At 37.3% G+C, this 23,236-nt stretch overlaps 1 protein-coding gene across 3 annotated transcripts in view; it reads right to left on the bottom strand.

Moving 5' to 3' along the window:
- The window catches only part of LSM14A (LSM14A mRNA processing body assembly factor), a 59,146-nt gene that overhangs the window by 17,401 nt on the left and 18,509 nt on the right, over positions 1 to 23,236 (bottom strand). For all 3 annotated transcript variants that reach the window (XM_032390446.1, XM_032390447.1, XM_032390448.1), the window contains exons 2-4: positions 12,864 to 13,027; positions 9,398 to 9,527; positions 891 to 1,013 (exon numbers count right to left, since the gene is read on the bottom strand). In XM_032390446.1, coding sequence (XP_032246337.1) covers positions 891 to 1,013; positions 9,398 to 9,527; positions 12,864 to 13,027 — 417 coding nt within the window. The remainder of the gene's footprint in view (positions 1 to 890; positions 1,014 to 9,397; positions 9,528 to 12,863; positions 13,028 to 23,236) is intronic.

Raw genomic sequence — 23,236 nt, 5'->3', positions numbered from 1 at the left:
GAATTAAAAACAAACAAAAACACACAACCACTTCAGCTGCAGATAAAAAAGATACAGACTCTTGGGACCACCGAAGATTGTAAAACTGGCTGGTAGAAAAATAGATTTAAAAAAATTAAACAGGATCCTTTTTTTTTTTTTTTTTAAAGATTTTATTTATTTGTTTGACGGAGAAAGACACAGTGAGAGCAGGAACACAAGCAGGGGGACTGGGGGAGGGAGAAGCAGGCTTCCCGCCGAGCAGGGAGCCCAATGCGGGGCTCGATCCCAGGACCCTGGGATCATGACCTGAGCCGAAGGCAGACGCTTAACAACTGAGCCACCCAGGCGCCCTAAACAGGATCCTTTAAGAAGCTAATTACAATGCACATTGCCAAACTCCAAGGATTCTGATATAGCAATTGTCAGGATCTACATTTTTAAGAAGCACTCCACATGATTTGGTTGTGGGTGGTCCACACTAAGAACCACTGTTCTAGATCCTGTGAGGATGCTAGGAAAGATCCAACAGTGTAAAGAATAGTTTGGTTCTTTAAGCTGCTATTTCAAGTTCATCAAGAATAGTTATTTTCAGTGGTGAGTCTGGGACTAATTTGGTATATTTAAGTATTATATACAAGTCATACAATTGCCTTGCAAGAAAGTTTCAAACTTAGAGAATGTTCACTGGTTCCCAGTTTTATGATCTCAGAATTGCAAAGAGTCTAAATAGTGGATGTCATTCAATAATATACTTATTATAACAGCAACTAGGAGAAAAATCTTAGAAGGACCAAATAGAAAGTATACATGTGATTTGCAAGCTGCAAAAGCTCCTTACATTCAAAGAGAAAGACAAAAACCACTAAAGATGTTAGGAATGGAAATATATGAAAGAAAAAACAGCTTACCTTGAGATAACTGTGTTTTTAGCGATCTTGTATCCTGTGTAAAGGCAGAACCAACTGCAGTACTTTGGGATAGGGTACCACTGTTTGATGTTTCTGTTCCAAAGGATGTCAAAGAACTTCCAGCTTTAAGAGATTTTTTTTTAAATGACAAAAATATATATTTTTAAATTTAAACCTTTCAATTATATAAAGTAATATACCATTTTAACGATGATAATAACTTGCCACCCCTCCCCCCTGCAACATGTGTGCAAATTAATAATCCTGGAAATTAACCAAAGTGCATCAAAAATAGTTTGAGAAATCTTTTACACTGTATGGAAAAAACAAACCGATATATACTCCAGCATCCTTGGATGCAAACAATTTAACAGCAATACTGTCCTAGGCAGTTACATAGATAGGACAGCAAGGACTGATGTCAGATAGAGAAGTAGCAGAAACGGTACGTTCTACACCAGTATTAAGGTGTAATTATTTTAATACCGAGTATCTGCACAAATAGCCAAATTAGCAGACGGGTCTATGAAGAGCTTGTCCAGCATTTCCAAGGAGCCAATGGACTCCAGTTCATTTTAATGCTTCCCTCCAGGATGGTACCATGGGGCTGCATTTTGCCTAAAGCAACCACAAAAAGTTCTGGTAACATGAATAACAAATCCCTAGAAAGGGCCCAAATTCTTTGCTATATGAGCTTATGTCAATCTCCTCTAAATTTCTATAGTCCTTACGGATCATTTACTTTTCTTATGCTGTGTTCCCTTCTGACTTAATATTTAATTTATGTAGGTTTTCTCCAGCAGGAACTATTTCAGTAGCCCTTCCTCCCCCACCTCTAAATCCAATCTGAAGATGGTAGTCAGAACGATCTCCTGTGAAATACAGATATAACCACATTACCACAGTGCTTAGGACCCTGTGATGGCTTTCCACTGCCCTTAAGATAAAAAGTTCAGATTACTTACCTCAGTTTATCAGGCCCTCCCCTTATCTGTCTACTTCTTTTCTCACCACTTTCCCTCTTTTCACCAGTCTGCTCTTAAATATTTGAACATCATGATCACGCTTCTAGGAATCTTCTGATTTCCCAGCTAAGCAACTCCAGTTCCTTCAACCACTAGTTACCTTCCCACTTCCCAGTCTTTAATACTGTCCCCTCCAATTTAATAAATCCTAGTTATTCATATCCGTTTTAAAACAGGGCATCAGAACCTAGCACAGAATCTCATAAATAGATTCATGGGACTCCCCTGAAGGTGGAATCCAGTCAGGCTACAATCCTGGCCAGTTCAGGAGAGGCCTAACATAACTTTCTACATCTCCAGAAATGTGGGGACTAATGCTCTCAATGATTGTGGGAAGTTAAATCCATCCCATTATCCCTAGTATTTTTGGGCAATGACCAAGACATAAGCCCCAACACAGGGCTTGAACTCATGGCCCTGAGATTAAGACCTGAGCTGAGATCAAGAATCGGACGCTTAACTCTCTGAGCCACCCAGATGCCCCCTTTCTTCAAGACTATTTTGGCTATTCTAGGTTTTGTATTTCCACCAAATATTAGAATCAGCATGTCAATTTCTCTCTCTCTTTCTTTCTGAGAGAGAGCAGGAGTGGGGGTGGGGGGCAGAGGGAGAGAGAATCCCAAGCATGCTCTGTGTCCAGCGCAGAGCCCAACATGGGGCTCGATCTCATGGCCCTGAGATCATGACCTGAGCCAAAATCAAGAGTCAGATGCCCAACCGACTGAGTCACCCAGGAGCCCCCTGTCAATTTCTATTTTAAAATGTCTACTGGGATTCTATTTACTCTGTAAATCAATTTTGGGAAAAATATCACCTTAAAAATAATACTGAATTTTCCAACCCACAAGCCTGGATCAACTCTCCATTTATTTAGAACTTTAATTTCTCTCAGCAATATTTTGTGGTTTTCATTATAGAGCAGTTTTCTCAGCTTCAGCACTACTGACATTTTGTGAGGAGTTGTCCTATGCACTGTAGGATGTTAGGTAGCATCCTTGGCCTCTACCCTCTACATACTAGTATCCCCCAGTTGTGAGAACCAAAAAGGTCTCCATACGTTACCAAATGTCCCCTGCAGGAGGAAGATAAAATTAACCCTCCTCCACTGAGAACCACTGTTGTAGATGTTTTCAAATATCTTCTGTTATATTATTTCCTGGGTATCTGATGTTACTGGTGCTAACTGCAAGCTGTGGTGCACTTTACATTTCACTTCTCAACAATCTGTTCTAGATCACATGTCAATAAACTTCAACTACAAGTGACCAGATGATAAATATTTAGGCTTTTCAGGCCATATGGTCTCCGTTGTAACTACTTAACTCTGCCTATGTAGTGTAAAAGCAGCCATAAACAACATATAATAAATGGGTGTGCCTGTATTCCAATAAAACTTTATCAAAACAGGAGGCTGGTTGGATTCAGTCCACAGATCACAGTTTGCCAACCCATCTGTTCTAGAATAAAAAATATAGTTCATTTTGTATATTTACCATGTATTCCCTTACCATGCTAAATTCACTTATTCATTCTAATGGTTTGAATATTCTTTTGCATTTTCTACGTACACAATCATACCTCCTTCAAATAGAGACATTTTTAGTTCTTCCTTTTCAATCTTTGTATCTTTCTTTCTTGCCTTTATGTATGTAAACTTTTCATTTCACTGATTAAATTTAGGAAATTCCCTCCCATTCCTCAGTTGTTGATAAGTAGGTGCTGAATTTTATCAAATGCCTGTTCTGTATCTCTTGGGATTATAGTTTTTCTCCTTTATTCTGTTAATGTGGTAAATTACTAATAATTTTCAAATGTTAAAACAACTTTGCATTTCTGAGATTACTTTACTTTGTCATTATGTACTATTCTTTTTATGAATTGCTGACTTTCACTGCTAATATTCTGTTAAGGATTTTTAAATATATGTCCACAGAGATGGTGGGCTGTAATTTTCTTTTCTTGTAATGACCTCATTAGATTTTGGTATCTTAGTTAGCCAGGATATCATGTTTTTATCACCTCCTGTTTGGGTTTAGGAAAGTTGTATTTTTCAAGGAATCTATTTTACCTAAGATGTCAAATTTGTTGACATAAACTCATCCATAAGATCTGTTCTTTAAGGATCTATAATGATATCTACTCTTTCATTCCTCATATTGGTAATTTGGGTCTTCTTTTTTTCCTTGATCAGGCTTTGTTGATGTTATGTATATTTTGGCTTTTCTTTTATTTGTTTATTTAAAATTCTTTATTTAAATTCAATTTAGTTAACATATGCTATATTACTAGTTACTGGGGTAGAATTCAGTGATTCGTCAGTTGCATATAACACCCAGTGCTCATTACATCAAGTTATTTTGGCTTGTTTCTTTTCACTGATTTATGCTTTTAATTTTTTCTCCTTCTACTACATTTGGGCTAATTTTCTTTCCTTTTTTCTTAGCTTCTTAAGCTGGCAGTCTAGAGCACTAATTCTAAAACATTCTTATTTTCTAATACATGCATTTGAAAATATAAAATTTTTTAAAGGTGTAAAATTTCCTCTAAGCTCCACTCACAAATTTTGATATGCTGCATTTTATGATCACTAAAAAGTATTTTCTAATTTCTCTTATGCTTTCTTCGATTCATTAGTGATTTATAAGTTTGCTCAATTTCCAGTTAATTGGAATTTTTCAAGTTATATTTATTTATTTATTAAGATTTTATTTATTTGACAGAGAGACAGAGATAGCGAACACAAGCAGGGGGAGTGGGAGAGGGAGAAGCAGGCTTCCCGCGGAGCAGGGAGCCCGATGCGGGGCTCGATCCCAGGACCCCGGGATCGTGACCTGAGCCGAAGGCAGACGCTTAACGACTGAGCCACTCAGGCGCCCCTCAAGTTATATTTATTTAACTTATGGTTATGAGAACATACCATGTATGATTTCAGTCCTAAATTTATTTTTTATTTTATTTTTTTTATAGAATTTTATTTATTTATTTTTAAGATTTTTATTTGTCAGAGAGAGAGAGAGAGCACAAGCAGGGGGAGCAGCAGAGGGAGAGGGAGAAGCAGGCTCCTCACTGAGCAAGGAGCCCGATGTGGGATTTGATCCCAGGACCCTGGGATCATGACCTGAGCCAAAGGCAGACGCTTAACGACTGAGCCACCCAGGCGTCCGTCAGTCCTAAATTTAATGTAACTTGTTTTATGGCTCAGGATTTGATCTATCCCATTAAGTGGTCCATATTTACATGAAAAGAATCTATATTCTACAATTTTGGGGTGCACTATTTTATAAAAGTTACATCTAGGATTATTAAAGCTTCCTGATGAACTGTCCTCTGTACCATTAGGAAGAATCCTTCTTATCTCTGGTAGTACCCCTCATCTTTTAAGTTTCTTTGTCTGCTGTTAATTTGTCTAACATAGTTTTCTTGTTATTAGTATTTGTATGATATGCCATGCTGTTTTTTATTTTCTCCTCTTTCAGTGTATTTCTTATAAACATTACATAGTTAGGTCTTGTTATTTTTCTGAGTTCAGTTTGATTATCTCTGCCTTTTAACTGGAATGTTTAATTCCCTTACACTTTATCAAAGTGGATCTTGAACAATCCTTAGTCTGTCAGCCCCAATGTATGAAATACTCAACTGGCTTTATGCTAACTATAAAGTTCATAAGCCTGCCTTCTAAATGTTCATCAAAATGATCTAAATTTTCATTAAAAATTAATCTCTATGAAATACTAGAGACCTAAGAGAATCATTGTCTAATATGGCTTGACTATGTTTAACCAGCTAAAATGTACCCATTTGTCTGTCTATTCAGCTAACAGCTCTCAGTCTTGTCCACAGGGTATTATGAGACTTAGCATGCCATGGCAGTTTTGCTGTTTCCTTTATTGTGGGGTCATTAATTTTTCCTAAGGATCCATAAATTAAAGTCAATAAAGACCTAATCTTTGCACTTAAGAATTATTTTAGCATCAGCTTTAAAAAAATAATGTTTTAATTCTGTCTGGTGTATCATTCTTTTCAATGTATGAGAGTATCTGTTTCCTCACTATCTTGCAAAAATACCATATATACACATTCAAACTTCTGGGCTTTTGCCAAATTGATAGTGAGAAATGGTGCCTCAGTACAGATTTAATTTGTGTATCTCTTATCATAAGCAAAACTTAAGCATTTTTCCACATTTGAAGGACATTTGTATTACTTTCTTTCTGAAAAAGGCAAAGTTAGTTCCTAACACGTGCCTCTTTTTCTGTTGGGTTGTAGGTCCTTAGTTTTGGAAGCCCTATAGATGTTACAGATATTAATCTTCATGATATAAACTGCAAAAAAAACCTGTAAAAAGACTATAACATATAAAAATTAAAATGGAAAAAAATTTTCCCAAATAGCAAGAGTTTCCCTGATTTAAGCTTCCTTTTTAAGTCAGAATACTGTACTGTATTCTTACAATAAAGTAAGCTAAAGAAAAGGAAATGTTATTAAGGAAATCATTCGGGGGCACCTGCATGGCTGAGTCATTTAAGCGTCCTACTCTTAGTTTCAGCTCAGGTGATGATCTCAGGGCCGTGAGACTGAGGCCTGTATCTGCTCAAGATTCTCCCTTCCTCTCCCTCCCCCTGCTCACACATGCTCTCTCTCTCTCAAATAAATATCTTAAAAAAAAAAAAAATCAACACGGTAGAAAAAAATACATTTACTAATGTATTTATTGGAAAAAACCCACGTGTAAGTGGACCTGTGCAGTTCAAATACATTTGCTCAAGGGTCAACTGCATTAGGGATCAAAAACAAGAGGCTTGGATTAAAATCTGGCTTAATTCATGCTAACACAAACCATACCTGAGTTAACTCCTTTTCTAAAAATCACCTACCACCTTAATCAGTAATTTTCTTCCTCCTCCTCATTTAACAACTTCTGAATATTATATATAGCTCTCTAGTCACTCCACAAATTATCCTACCAATATGGAAATCAACAAATGAAAAATAATCATCTACTGCAAAAATTACTCAACTGACATGGAAAATACAAATAAAACCCTCTACCTTTGTGACACCCAAAGAACAGTAAACTAGCAACTCCCAATAATATCAAAATTAGATAAAAGCATTTATAAGAAATAGATACTCTGATTAGAAAAGCAGGCTCTGAAGAATGGTAGAAGCAGTATTTACTATGTAACACTATATGCTAGACCCTATTCAAATGCTTTACACATATTAAGTCATACAAACTTCACGGTAATGTACGAGGTTAAGTGCAGTAATAATCTCAATGTTAGCCAACTACTCAATTTAGTGAAAGGAGTCTCAAAAGGATAATTTGCAACTGCCCCTTATTTAAGTCCTCAGAATAGGATTCTAACAGTTATAGCTAACAGGGTAAATCGGGATTTACCAAATTCCTACATCATCACGTTAGGAGACATTTAATTAGTTAACTATGGCAATGCCAAACTTTAAGACTTGATTAAAATGGTGACTATGAGAGGTCTCCATTATAAAGGCACAATGTCGTCCCCTCTGTAATTAATTAACTGTGGGATGATATTTTAAGGCCATTTTAATACTCTGTCCAACACTGTTCACCCAATGATTTTAGCATCCACTGATAATCCTTGCTAATTAATACACTGGATATTACAAAAATGGTGATTTTTTGTATCTACCATTCCTTCTATTTGTTAGCTGGGACTTTTCTGTTAAAAAAGAGCATTGTTGGGGCACCTGGCTGGCTCGGTCGGAAGAACATGTGACCCTTGATCTTGAGCCTCACGTTGGGTGTAGAGATTACTTAAATAAATAAACTTAAAAAAAAAAAAACAGCACTGTTTTCCCTTCTTTTCTCAAGGGGCCCGTGTTCCTTCTAGTGGGGAATGGTATTTAGAAACCAAGAACTGGGTCTACACATATTCTTTGCTACAGGGTATCACTGCTTCTAAGTCCTTTCTATGAACAGAGTTAGGAAATAACCAGTTTTAAAAAAGTTCACATTCATGCTTCCAATTCACATTCAACACCACAGGGTTCTTCCTTACTCCTATGTTTCTTTCTCCCTTCTCCAAGGAAAGAACAGCATTTCCCAACAACATCACTATATTAGTCATTTGCCCTATCCTATAATACATACAAAACAGTTTCAAAATTAATACCAATACCACTACCAATTACAAACCCTAAGTCAAGGGATTTTTACAGTTTCATTTGTTCTTACAATATACCCCTACTAAGAGTGTAAAAGTTACTTAAATTCTTTTTTTCTGTGTGCTTATACTATCAATTTGATATAAACTTAGCACCAGTTATTTCTGTTTATAGCCATTCAATTTTAGGATTTATTTTTTCCCATCCTTTTTGATTTTGTGAATAAGCAAAACATTTACATACTTGAAAAGTCACAACTACATAAAAAAAGTATATTTATAAAAAGGAATTAATTTTAACAAAACTTGTTAACATGCTAATGGGTTTCAAGATACACCTGAAACTGGATTTGTGATGCAGAGAAACAAGGTAAACTGATAAATGGTTATTTCAATTGAATTAAAAAAGATTAAGGGCTAGAATTTGAGATTTAAAAAGTTATTCTTGGGGCGCCTGGGTGGCTCAGTCGTTAAGCATCTGCCTTCGGCTCAGGTCATGATCCCAGGGTCCTGGGATCGAGCCCCGCATCGGGCTCCCTGCTCCATGGGAAGCCTGCTTCTCCCTCTCCCACTCCCCCTGCTTGTGTTCCCTCTCTCACTGTCTCTCTCTCTCTGTCAAAATAAATAAATAAAATCTTTAAAATAAATAAATAAATAGTTATTCTTTACTATGAAAATTTCTACTAAAGAGCTAAAATGCACAGCTATAAAAACAAAAAAAACAGAGCTGATCTGATTATATCTAGCTTTCTCTTTACAGTGTTAATGTTTCTAAAACATTGTTACAATAAACAAAGCATCATGCCCTCAAACATGCTATGTGTGATTGATTATCTTTTCACATTCTACCTAATATAAATACTCCTTAATGGCATTATTATTCCCTAATAATAGCATTATCTCCAACCCCCTTTTTGAAAACCCATCCTGTTGGAAAAAAATGCTTATTTTATGGTTTTTTTAGATTATTTTTCTCGTAATCTCTACACCCAATGTGGGGCTCGAACTCATGACCCCGAGATTAAGAGTTACATGCTCTTCCAACTGAGCCAGCCAGGTACTCCGGAAAAAAATGCTTATTTTAAATGGAGATATCTTATGTAAATTTAAAATAACATTCAATGATATTTGGCAATTGAACAGATCTAGATTTAAAAAAAAAAGTGACTATTCTGAGAGATGACCTTTATAGAACCACTAGTTATTAAGGACGTTAAATAAAACCTTTAAATTAATAGGTTACAAAAGGAACACCAAACAACATGTCTGTAAATTTATGGTAAAGACAGGTAAATTTAAGAAAAAAAAAAAAGAAAAAGAAAAAAGCACAACATACCAACACCGACAGCACCAAACTGCTGCCCGACTAATGAACTTGGACTGAACTGACTGTATGTCGACATCCTGCCAAAAGGTCCATAGGAACCCACTGACTGGAATGAAGAAGTAGATGAGCCTAGTGAAGACTGAAGAAAGATCATGGGTTATTTTTCCAGGCTCTATACAACATGTATATAACGAAAAAAATTCGAATATTTACATTTTTAAAGAAGGTTTTAAATTATAACTATTAGATACAAAAGCAATTATAATAACTTACAACATGCACTTAATATCAGAACAGTTTAACAACCTCCTGATTTCAATATTTGTATATGTGCCAATTATACTTGATGTGACTTATAAATATATTTTTCTATAGTTAAGTAGAGTTAAGAGTTTTATAGCAAGTTTAGGAAAGACTGAAAGAAAAGTTACTTGAATAAGTAAAGTAACTTTGTTTTAAGAAAGAATATGGGAAAAATTACATTTGGTTATACTGAGTTTTAGTCTGGTGCTGACAAAAATAAGGTATCTCACTTGTGATTTTGCTCATATTTCAATCATCTGAAGTACACTATTAAATTTACAGGACAGAGATGCAGAAACAAACTATCCCACACGAGACCATTTACATTTTTATTTTTTATTTATCTTTTAAAGTAGGCTCCATGTCCAGCATGGAATCCAATGTGAGGCTCGAACTCACAACTCTGAGATCAAGACCTGAGCTGAGATCAAGAGTCAGATGCTTAACCAACTGAGCCACCCAGGTGCCCCATGACCATTTACATTTTTAAAATATATTTTTCATTAAGTTAAACAACATTTTACAAAAATTTCAACTTACTAAACCTAATATATATTATAGAACGTATATATGCATATTATATATTCATTTATCTTCATATAAAATATCTCATAATACAAATATGAAGTGTACTAATTACCAAAAGGATATAAGCTCATTGATGGTAGGACCTTGTCTGTGTGTTCACTGCTAGTATCAGGCACATGGCAGGTGTTCAATAAATACTTTTGGATGTATGAATCAAAAGGTCAAAAGTCAAAATTTATGGTGACTGGAAGAAGTTATTCAACACCAGTTTGACTTCTGTTTTCTTGGTTCTTCGGACTCCATAAAGCTGATAACTTAAATAACTATTTCCCTGGAGAATTATCAGAAAATCTATACAAGAGAGAGTCAGATAATACCACTCTTTGGTGTAGGCCATCTCTATTAAAACGTGTCTCTTCTCCCTCCATTTAAGAAAATTCACATTTTCTCAGGATTCCTTCAGACGTATTTCCTTAAAAGTTAGACTTAACAAGGGGGGGGGAAGAGGAGAGAATTTCTCCAATTTATAAGAATAAATTTAATTATTTCTTATTAAAAAACATATTCAGGAAAGATAAATATATTAAATAAATATTAAAAGGTACTTTCTCTTTTTTTTCCATTTTTTACAAGATTTTATTTTTAGGGCGCCTGGGTGGCTCAGTCAGTTAAGTGTCGGTCTTCGGTTCAGGTCATGATCCCAGGATCCTGGGAATGAGTCCCGACATCAGGCTCCCTGCTCAGCAGGGAGTCTGCTTCTTCCTCTCCCTCTGCCCCTCCTCCCCACCTGTGCTCGTGCTTTCTTAAATAAATAAAATCTTGAGAAAAAAAAAAAAGATTTTAAGTAATTTCTATGCCCAACATGGGGCTCAAACCCATAACCCTGAGCTCAAGAGTTACACACCCCACCAAATGAACCAGCCAGGCACCCTTCTTTTTTTTTCTATTTAAAAAAGATTTTAAAAAAATCTTTTTTTTAATATAATTTTATATACCACTTATTTTCTTTAGAAGAGTTCATTAGGTATTTTAATATTGGAAGTAAGACAAATCTTATGCAAGATAATATATATTCTAAGAATCTGTTTTGTGGAAAACTAAGATTTCATCACAGCATAAAACAAAATTAATTTAAAAAAATCTAAAAGTATTACAGTACTTTAAAAAAAAAAATCAACAAGCATATTTTAGTGCAAATGACCAAAGACTGACAAGAAAAAGGGTTGAGAAGAAAATGGATCCAAGAGGAAAATCATGGGGGCCATAAGCTTTTAATCAGCTATGCCCTAAAATGAAAACACTCCTACATCAATCTGCTTCCTCTGCTGTTATAACTAAAATTCAGGCAGTTTCTATATACTTCCAATTATCATGTAAACAAGCACTGTAATAAATATCCTCCTTAATTCATAACTTATAATCTTTTAGAAATCATGTATTTCTGTTTTTAATAAAATATAAATTTTTTATTTCTTTTACTGAGAATCCTTAGGGTCTTCTTTTTTCATACCTTATTTTATTTCTTTATTTTAAGATTTTATTTATCTGTCAGAGAGAGAGCACAAGCAGGGGGAGCGGCAGGCAGAGCAGGCAGAGAGAAGCAGGCTCCCCGCTGAGCAGGGAGCCCGATGTGGGATTAGATCCCAGGACCCTGGGATCATGACCTGAGCCAAAGGCAGATGCTGAACAGGCTGAGCCACCCAGCCATCACGTTTTATACCTTATTTAGAGAATCGAGTAATATACCTATGTGTGTTAAAATCCCTTTATGTTTGTGCTGTATTATACAATACTGCATGCGTATTATGTTATATATATGTATGATACCAATATGATTTATTACTTTTTTTCATTGAACCTAATAATCTCACCTAAGAGTAGCCATTACCACCCTGGTTTGTAATATGAACCAAATGTGAATAACATAGCAAGTGACATGGATCCTGGATTCCAGAACCAGACTATCTGGTTCTGTCCAAATTGTGGCTCTATCTTAATTTACTCACTTGTAAAAAAAGGAGAATTATATAGTTATACTATAATTATAGTACCAAGTTCAGAGAGTATTGTGAGGATTGACTTACTGTATGTGCAGTAGTTTGAATAGTGCTTCTCATACAGTTAGACCTCAATAAATGTAAGCTATTTTAACTTGCTAAAATTAGAAAATATTTTATGATAAAAATAAATCCCTCTGCTATTTCTTACTTTATTTTTAAAATTATTTTGTTTATTTATTTGATAGAGAGAGAGAAAGAGCGAGAGCAGGAACACAAGCAGGGGGAGTGGGAGAGGGAGAAGCAGGCTCCCCGCTGAGCAGGGAGCCTGATGCAGGGCTCCATCTCAGGACCCTGGGATCATGACCTGAGCCAAAGGCAGATGCTTAACGACTGAGCCACCCAGGCACCCCAAATTTCTTACTTTATTTAGTCCCAACTTATGATCTAAAGAAAAAAAACCTAGATGAAAACATTATCCAGGTATTTTAGGTCTAGGTAACTAGGAAATGATAAGCACACGAACATTCAATTGAGGAAAAACAAACAAAAACACCCCAAAACCAAAATAGAAGAGAGGTAAAAGCCAAGACTAGCCATGTACTTGAAGTTTTCTTGCACTCCAAGACAAATTTACTATCAGATACCTGAACGATAGCTGGGTCCTGAGGCAAAGAACATTGTGGTTTTGGTGGCTCACAAACAGTGAGGTCTTTAATATCACTCCCACGGAATATGATGTATTCAAAGACTTCATCTCGAGGTGGTATTGGACGATCTGTTGGTCTGTCTTCTGTACCAAAGGACCGAACTGGTGAGAAAACAGAGGATATGAGAGATATGTTACTCATCATATTCACGTAGTGCCTCTTAGAAATGCACTCTTCCAAATACCAATAAACAGCAGTTCTTAAATGTCATCTGTGAGAAAATATTCATTAATCTGTAGCTCAAGAAATTTTGTTTAAAAAAAGAGGAAAATAGAGTGGGTTCTGCCTAGAGCTAAAAGAGCTAAATGTACTCAATTTAAAGATTTTTTTTTTTAAAGGTTTTATTTATTTGACAGAGAGAGAGACAGCCAGAGAGGGAACACAAGTAGGGGGAGTGGGAGAGGGAGAAGCAGGCTTCCCGCTGAGCAGGGAGCCCGATGTGGGGCTCGATCCCAGGACCCTGGGATCATGACCTGAGCCGAAGGCAGACGCTTAACGACTGAGCCACCCAGGCGCCCCTAAATGTACTCAATTTAAAAGACAATCTGTATTATGAGGTCATGTTCTTCCTACATTTTTATTTATTTATATCTTTGGTGGTTGTGGTGAGAGAAGGTGTTAAAAATGTCCTCTTTCATTGTTGATTTATTTTTAATATCATTCAGCAAAATAAAAAATTGGCAAACCTATGTGAGATTTCTTGTTGGGGGGTGGAATGGCAAGTGAAGATTTCTCCGTCCACAAAATCCCAAAGTTTGGGAAATTAAGCTTTTGGATTAAGAGAAGACAATGAAGGGAACATCTATCTCAGTGAGTGGTAGGTCCTCTAGAAGCCAAGCCAAGCAGCTGTCAGGTATTCAGTCCCAGGGGACAGCCTGAAAGGCCCTAGTTACCTAAAATACCTATCTCATAATTAAATCGGATTATTTCAACACTTAAGATAGCATTACTCAAAGTTAAACTGTGGACCACCTATACCAGGGTAAGCTGGCTAAAAAGATTTTTTTTTTTTTAAAGGTTTTATTTATTTATTCGACAGAGAGAGAGATAGCGAGAGGGAACACAAGCAGGGGGAGTGGGAGACGGAGAAGCAGGCTTCCCACTGAGCAGGGAGCCCGATGCGGGGCTCAATCCCGAGACTCCAGGATCATGACCTGAGCCGAAGGCAGACGCTTAACCGACTGAGCCACTCAGGCGCCCCTGGCTAAAAAGATTTCTGGGATCCTATTCAAATACACTGAATCAAGACGTTCTGAGGAGTGGGTCTATAAATCTGCATTTTAAACCAATTCCTCAAGTTTCTTATGAATACTAAAGTTTCAGGTTCACTATCTTAGACTTGTGAAAATGTCTGCATCCATACAGAAGTTTCAAATAAGAAGTTTGAGAGATCATGTATTATCTATTTAACAATGTCCTAGAGGGAGTAAACCCCTTAAGACTGTGCAACGTTTTGAATGTATGCATTTTTCTGTAGAACTGATCCAGGGTTAGATTAAATATGAATATCATTTCATTTTAAATAATGCCTCCCTCCTAAAAAGTCTTTCTATTACTTATGATACTTCCAGAAAAGATGGTTGCATAGATGTAGGCTTGCAGGAGGATATCCTTCCCTAAAACTAAATAGCCAAAAAGAGTTAAAATATCCCTAAACTAGGAGATCTCACATTTATAGCATGAAATTTTATTAAAACGTATCACTCCAATACTGAATGAGTTAGTCCAAACTGGAAGACCAATCCGAGAATCCATATGCAGCATGACCTGAGAAATGCTCACTGGTACCTCCACATTAGTAGATGGGGACAGGAGCATGGATGTGGTAAGGGAAAAGATGTGGAATACCCTAGTTGAAGTTCCTCCTCCCCTAGTGGCCAAAGAGTACTTTATAACAGCAGGAGTAAGTGACAAGGTTCTATATTTTGTCCTTTATCTTAAAGGAAGAATAAAGAGCTAGAAAAATCAGGATTAAGAGAATTACATACAAATCAGTATCACCCCTACTCAGCGGCAGCAGCATCATCACCAGTACACCATGTATACAGCCTCAGGCCTCATTAGTAATACACTAGTTCATCTTGAAGCAGAGGGAGGAAAAGTCAAAGTCCTCCTTTTTTTTTCCTTAAAAGATTATTTATTTATTTGAGAGAGAAAGAGAGAGAGAACAGAGCGCGAGAGAGAGCATAAGTGGGAGGGGGGAGGGGCAGAGGGAGAGGGAGAAGCAGGCTCCCCACTGAGCAGGGAGCCCGATGTGGGACTCGATCCCAGGACCCTGGGATCATGACCTGAACCAAAGGCAGACGCTTAACTGACTGAGCCATCCAGGCGCCCTCTCAAAGTCCTCCTTGTACAAAAACCACCGACAAGCTCCATTAGGTTTTCCAAGGCCTAACGAAACCATTCAAAGTATACCCATGTGTTCACTAGACAGATGAAAAATCCATTCAGGATTAATATTTGTCACAGGAAATAGAAGAAAATTTCAAAAAGAATTGCTTTACCTTCTTGAGAAAAATAAAATTCTTATGATCAAAATGACACTGAAAATAAAAGGTAGCATACAGAGTTAAGGAAAGAGAAGAACAGACAAGACAAATGTAACAGCAGAATAACTATATCAACAACACAACAGTCAAAGCAGTAAAACCAAGTCATTAATAGAGAACAATTCTGAGAAAAAGGAAGTAAGATGTAAAGAAAAAGTACAGAAATAAAATGGTTGAAGATGATTGTTATGCAGATCCAGACAAGAGAATAAGAGAAAATATAAAGATGTAACAGAAATTTCCTGACATGAAGACCTAAATTTGATCAAAAGGTTTTGCTGTATTTCCAGAAAAAGATTTAGTTCACTATAAGCTATAGAGAATTATCCTTTGCTATATCAAATTAAAGAACTCATAGAAACAGTGGTATCAAACAAAATATAAAAGATGATGAATACATTTGCAACAATGTGGATGGAACTAGAGGGTATTATGCTAAGTGAAATAGGTCAGAGAAAGACAATTATATGATTTCACTCATATGTGGAATTTAATAAACAAAACAGAGGATCATAGGGAAAGGGAAGAAAAAATAAAATAAGATGACATCAGAGAGGGAGACAAACCACAAGAGACTCTTAATTCTACAGAACAAACTGAGGGTTGCTGGAGGGAGATGGGTGGAGGGATGGTGTAACTGGGTGATGAGCATTAAGGAGGGCACTTGATGTAATGAGCACTGGGTGTTATATGCAACTGATGAATCACTAAACTTTATCTCTGAAACTAATAATAAACTATATGTTAATTAATTGAATTTAAATAAGAGATGAAGAATAAATTCATTTAAGCACATAAATGTGTATGACAACTTACTATGGTCTTAGAACAGAATGTAAGTTTAATAGTTCTGAAAAAAGCTACTAACTTACATACTGACAGAAGTCAGGATGGTTTATCACATAGTAGTCTAACAAATATTGGAAGACAAAGATGAGTGGAAATAGAGGAAAACACAAAAGGAAATACATAAATTGATACTCTCATCTGTTATAGCAGAGAGTCACTTGATAAAATTTTTTGGGAAGTTGATAAATATATGTAGGCTTAACATTTGGTTATTTGAGGGGCGCTTGGGTGGCTCAGTCAGTTAAGCGTCTGCCTTTGGCTCAGGTCATGATCCCAGGGTCCCGGGATCGAGTCCCACACAGGGAGCCTGCTTCTCTCTCTGTCTGCCGCTCCCCCTGCTTGTGCTCTCTCTGGCTCTCTCTCTCTCAAAAAAAAGGTTATTTGAGGTCCTAAAGGTAACCAACATTAGACTTTAAAACTAAGGGCATATTTTCCAAAATGTGCTGTGAAGAAAACCTGTATCATACAGCAAAAGAGGAAAATGAAAAAGTATGAAAACAGAGACCATGGAGAATGAATTACACACACGAAGAGTATGAAAAACATGCTCTAATGATGGAGACTGGTTTGATCAGATATAATATTTCCAATAGACAATTCTTGTACCATTATAAAGAACAAATTAACAGAGATCGGAAGGACACACATGACTGGAAGATAATACAAACAACCTGGGCACTGAGAGTGGAAAGAAAGGCATGGTGAGCACAGAAAAGGTAGAAAATCACCACTACTGTTCAGCTACAACACATTTCAACACATTAATTAGCTTATGTGCAAATTAAGTAAAGGAACTGTCAGTACAGTGAGAAATCACATTGGTTCATCCCCAATTTTTCTTGTTATTTAATTTTTGCACTTGGAGGTAACAAAAGCTAAACACAGCAAACCATGGAAAACTAGTATATGATATCCACTCACCCCAAGTTTCCTCTTGGCTCAATTCGGCTACATAATTAGTCTTAAAAGTACTTATTGCACGGTTCTCCCTGATCTTGATGCACTCTTTCCCTGTCTCCAGCAACAAGCCTCAATTCTTGTATCTTCTTCCATCAGGCTTTCAATTTTTTCTTTGAAGCTGACAAACAACTTTATTAGATATAATTCACTACCAGCACTTTTGTTAATGCTATCATTTTAATTTTTAAAAAATCATGGTAAGAACACGTCTTAAAAATTTTTAAAGCAATACAGTACAGTATTTATATAGCAAAATGTTGTAGAGATATAGAACTTTATTATCTTGTTTAATTGAAACTTTATACCCACAGAACCATGATTCTTCATTTCCACCCCCCCAGGCCCTGGCAACCACCATTCTACAGTATCTGTCCTTCTGTGATGGTGGGAAACAAAATGAAAATGGAAGAAGACCAGTTTGGAAGTTACCAGACAAGTAACGGTGAAAAGGAACTTAAAAGAAAGGCAACAGTCTTGAGACTCAAACTCACCAAAAGAATATGATTTATTGGATGCAATTTCTTACTTAGAATTCTACAACTGGTCTTTTTTTATTTTTCAGAATAGGTATACTATTTGTGATATCAAAAAATTAAGTAGATATAGGGGCGCCTGGCTGGCTTAGTTGGAGGAGCATGCAACTCCCAATCTCAGGGTTGTGAGTTCAAGCCCCATGTTGGGGGCTTTTAAGCCCCTACTTAAAAAAGAGAATTAAGGAGCACCTGGCTGGCTCAGTCAGTTAAGTGTCTGCCTTTGGCTCAGGTCATGATCTCGGGGTCCTGGGATTGAGCCCCGCTTCCAGCTCTGCATTCAGTGGGGAGTCTGCTTTTCTCTCTCCCTCGCTTCTCCTCCCTCTCATGCTTGCTCGCTCTCTCTCTCAAATAAATCAATAAAATCTTTAAAAAAATTTAAAAATCAGGTGAATATATATAGTAACATTAAACATGTTATATGGGGCAGATTACAAAACTGTAATTTTCTTTTTTTTTAAAGATTTTATTTATTTGACAGACACAGTGAAGAGAGGGAACACAAGCAGGGGGAGTGGGAGAGGGAGGAGCAGGCTTCCTGCCGAGCAGGGAGCCCAATGTGGGGCTCGATCCCAGGACCCTGGGATCATGACCTGAGCCGAAGGCAGACACCCAACGACTGAGCCACCCAGGTGTCCCTAAAGCTGTAATTTTCAAAAGATTACAACTACCTAAAATAAAAACACAGAGATGACTGACATGAAAGATGGCAAAGTAGGAAGATCCAGGAATCAGTCCCAACACCGAAACAACTACTGACCTGGCACGTGAAGTCTGAATAAACCACTTTGGAACTATGGAGTCTAATCACACACTTGTAGCATCCATGGGAGTACTTGATGAAGTAAGGCTGTTAACTTGTGGTAAATTCTGGCATTTTGCATAGTGGCTAGCTGTTACTATTCATTAACTCCCATCTCCACAAAGGCAGATATGGGGGTGGTGGCTCATAATCCTGGTGCAGCTTTGCTAGTCCTAGGTGGGCAACAGGAAGCATATCCCACAAAAATCAGGGTTGTATGATTTGAACTACCTGGTAATTCACAGAGGGACTGTTGTTTCAATCCTCAAGAGCCAAAGCACCTCCCCAGCAGTGTCCTGAAAGTTTTTAAAAGCAACAGATTATCCTTCCCCCCCTCAACAACAGCAGAATATACATTATTCTCAATTGCACATGGAACATTCTTCAGGACAGACCACATGTTAGGCTAAATTCAATTCTCAATAAATTGAAAAAAAACCTGAAATTTTACAAAGTATCTTCTCTGACCACAATGGAATAAAACTGGAAATGAATAATAAAAGGAAACTGGACCTGGAAATTAACACACTCTTAAACAACCAATGAGTCCAAGAAGAAATCACTAGGGAAATTAAGAAAAATTGAGACAAATAAAAAAGAAAACACAACGTGCCAAAACTATGGGATGTAAAGAATGCCATACTCAAGAGAGAAATTTATAGCTATAATCACATTAAAAAAAAAATCTCAGGGTGCCTGGATGGCCCAGTCGGTTGAGAATTGGGACTCCTGGTTTCAACTTAGGTCATGATCTCACGGGTTGTGGAATTGAGCCCCATGTCAGGCTCCACGCTCAGCAGGGAGTCTACTTGAAGATTCTCTCCCTCCGCTTGTGCTCTCTCTCAAATAAATAAGTCTTACAAAAAATTTCAAATCAACTTTGCACCTTAAACATAGAATAAGAGCAAACTAAACCCAAATCCAGCAGAAGGAAAGAAGAGTCTGGAGCAGAGATTAACAACATAGAGAACAGAAAAACAGAATCCACAAAACCAAAAGTAGGTTCTTTGAAAAGACAAACAAAACTGATAAACCTTTAGCTAGAATGACTAAGGGAAAAAGGTGAGAAAATGCAAATCACTAAAATCAGAAATGAAAGCAAGGTCATTACTACCAACCTCACTGAATTTAAAAGGCTCGTAAGAAAGAAACTACAAACAAATACCAACAAATTAGAAAATCTAGATAAAATAGAAAAATCCCTAGGGGCGCCTGGGTGGCTCAGTCGTTAAGCGTCTGCCTTCGGCTCAGGTCATGATCCCAGGGTCCTGGGATCGAGCCCCGTATCGGGCTCCCTGCTCCGCGGGAAGCCTGCTTCTCCCTCTCCCACTCCCCCTGCTTGTGTTCCTGCTCTCGCTCTCTCTCTCTCTGTCAAATAAATAAATAAAATCTTTAAAAAAAAAAAAAAAATAGAAAAATCCCTAGAAACATCAAATTACCAAAATGACTCAAGAAGAAACAGAAAATCTCAACAGATCTACAAGTAAAGAGACTGACCAGTAATCAAAAGCCTCCAAACAAAGAACTAGGACCAGATGGTTTCATTGGTAAATTTTAGCAAACATTAAAAAAAAAAACACCAACCCTACTCAAACGCCTCCAAAAAAGAGAAGAAAAGGGAATACGTCCTAATATATTCTTTGAGGCCAACATTACTCTGACACCAAAGTCAGACAAAGATACCATAAGAAAACTATAGACCAGTATCTCTTATGAACACAAATACGTAAGTCCTCAACAAAATAATAGCAAACAGAATCCAAGAGTATCTTAAAAGGATTACATATCATGACCAATGGGGATTTCATCCTAAGAAAGCAAGGTGATTCAACATAAAAAAAAATCCAATGTAATACATACCACATTAATAGACTAAGGGGGCAAAATACCTGACATGATCATTTCAATAGATGCAGAAAAAGCATTTGACAAAATTTAACACCCTTTCATGATAAAAACACTTAGTAAATAAGGAATAGGAGGAAATTACCTCAACAGGATAAATGGCATATATAAAAAACCAATAGCTAACATCATATTTAATGGTAAAAGATTGAAAACTTTCCCCTTAGATCAGAAACAAAATAAGGATGTCCACTTTCACCACTGCTATTCAATGTACTAGAAGTCCTAGCCAATATAATTACCAAGAAAGATAAATAAAAGGCATCCAAATTGGAGAGAAGAAGTAAAACTCTCTTTTGGCAGATGACATGATTCCATATATGGGAATTCTACCTATACCGAATCCATAAAAAAAACTAAACAAAACTAGAGTTAATAAATGAATTCAGCAAAGTTACAGCTGCAGTATCAACACACAAAAATCAGCTGTTTGTATATACAACAATGATCAATCAAAAAGAAGAAAACAATTTCACTTACAGTACCATCCAAATGAATAAAACATCTAAGAAAAATTTAACCAAGGAGGTGAAAGACTTGTATGCTGACAATTATAAAAGACTACTGAAACAAATTAAAGAGCAGCTAAATAAATGGAAAGTCATCCCATGTTGATGAACTGGAAGACTTCATATTAAGATTACAATGCTCCGGGGTGCCTGGGTGGCTCAGTCGGTTAAGTGGCTGACTTTGGCTCAGTCATGACCTCAGGGTCCTGGGACCAGGCCCCACATCAGCCTCCACACTTGGTGGGGAGTGTGCATCTCTTTCTCCCTTCTCCCCCTCTGCCTCTGCGTGTGCATTCTCTCTCTCTCTCAAAAAAAAAAAAAAAAAAAAAAGGATTACAATGCTTCCCAGAGTGAGCTACCGATTCAGTGCAATCCCTATCAAAATTACAATCCACCACCCCCAAACTGGAAAAACCGAACTTCAAATTCATGAAAAAGGTGGAAGACTTGTACTTCCCAATTTCAAAACTTACTACAAAGTTACAGTAGTCAGTGTGTACTAGCATAAGGATTTATGGAATGGAATGGTCTAGAAATAAAGCCGAACATCTATGGCCAATTGATTTTATTTTTAATGTCTTTTTAAAAGATTTTATTTATTTATTTGACAGAGAGAGAGACAGCAAGAGAGGGAACACAAGCAGGGGGAGTGGGAGAGGGAGAAGCAGGCTTCCCGCTGAGCAGGGAGCCCGATGTGGGGCTCGATCCCAGGACCCTGGGACCATGGCCTGAGCCGAAGGCAGACATTTAACTGACTGAGCCACCCAGGCGCCCCTGGCCAATGATTTTAGATAAGGGTCAAAGAATATTCAACAGGGGAAAGAAGGGTCTTCAAAACATGGTTTTGGGACAACTGGATGACAATATACAGAAGAATGCAATTGGAACTCTACCTATTCCAAAACAAAAACTAACTCAAAGCAGATGTGATGTTGTGATATAATAATATATATTTGGTCTTTGTCTCCAGCTCCTGGCCAGAGCTTTTAAAACCTTTATAACTTCCTAAGAAATAAAGGTACTAAGAGCATCTTTTGTTCTAATATTTGGTCTTTGACCCTGGTTCCTAATGCAGAGCTCCTAAATCTCTTGGAATTTCCTGGGCGATAAGAGCATATTTTGTTCTAATGAGAAGACTCTTGGTGGGCTCCTGGATAGCTTCAGAAAAGGGGCTGGTCACCAGAAAGACCATCCTCTGGGGAGGGGAGAGGGGCTGGAGATGGAGTTGATCATGCCACCCATGTGACGAAGCCTCTGTAAAAACCCCTAAACTATGGGGTTTAGAGAGCTGCTGGGTTGTTGAACATGTGGAGGTGCTGGGAGGATGACTTGCCCAGAGAAGACAGGATCACTGCACTCCTTCCCACATATCTTGCCCTATGTATCTCTTCCATTTGGGTGTTCCTGAGTTGTACCCTCTTATAATAAACTGGTAATTCAGTAAGTAAGCTGTTTTCCTGAGTTCTGTGAGCCTTTCTGGCAAATGATCAAACCAAGGAGGGGGTCGTGGGAAGCCTCAATTTTTAGCCACTTGCGCAGAAGTACAGTTGATAATTTGCAACTTGAGACTGGTGTGTGAAGTAGGCTGGTGTGGGTTGTCTCATGGGACCGAGCCCTTAACCTGTGAGATCTGACACTAACTTCACGTAGATAGTGTCAGAACTGAATTAAATTGTAGGATACCCAGTTGGTGTCTAGGGAGCTGGGAGAATTGGTTGATGTGATGACTGAACATGTGGTGGCCAGACTATTGAGTAAACTTGCGAGTAGAGGAAAAAGCACAGGTTTTTTTTTTTCTTTTTAAAATATTTATTTATTTATTTGACAGGGAGAGAGCGAGCGAGAGCACACACACACGTGCACCAGGGGGAGAGGAAGAGGGAAAGAATCCCAAGCAGACTCTGCACTATGTGCAGAGCCCAATATGGGGCTCAATTCCATCCACGATCCCGAGATCATGATCCGAGCAGAAACCAAGAATCTGACACTCAACCAACTAAGCCACCCAGGCATCCCACACAGTTTTTCTTTTAGTGGGTCAACAACCTACATATAAGCCAAAACTATAAAACTATTAAGAGAACATAGGAGTAAATCTTTATGAGCTCAGATTTGACAATGGATTCTTAGATTTGACACTGAAAGCAGAGCAACAAAAGAAAAAATAAACTGGAGTTCACAAAAATCAAAACATTTTGTGCATCAA

This window comes from Phoca vitulina, unplaced genomic scaffold, assembly GCF_004348235.1.
Source record: "Phoca vitulina isolate PV1807 unplaced genomic scaffold, GSC_HSeal_1.0 scaffold58, whole genome shotgun sequence".
Lineage (NCBI taxonomy): Eukaryota > Metazoa > Chordata > Mammalia > Carnivora > Phocidae > Phoca > Phoca vitulina.
This window is presented reverse-complemented; position numbering and strand designations above follow the sequence as displayed.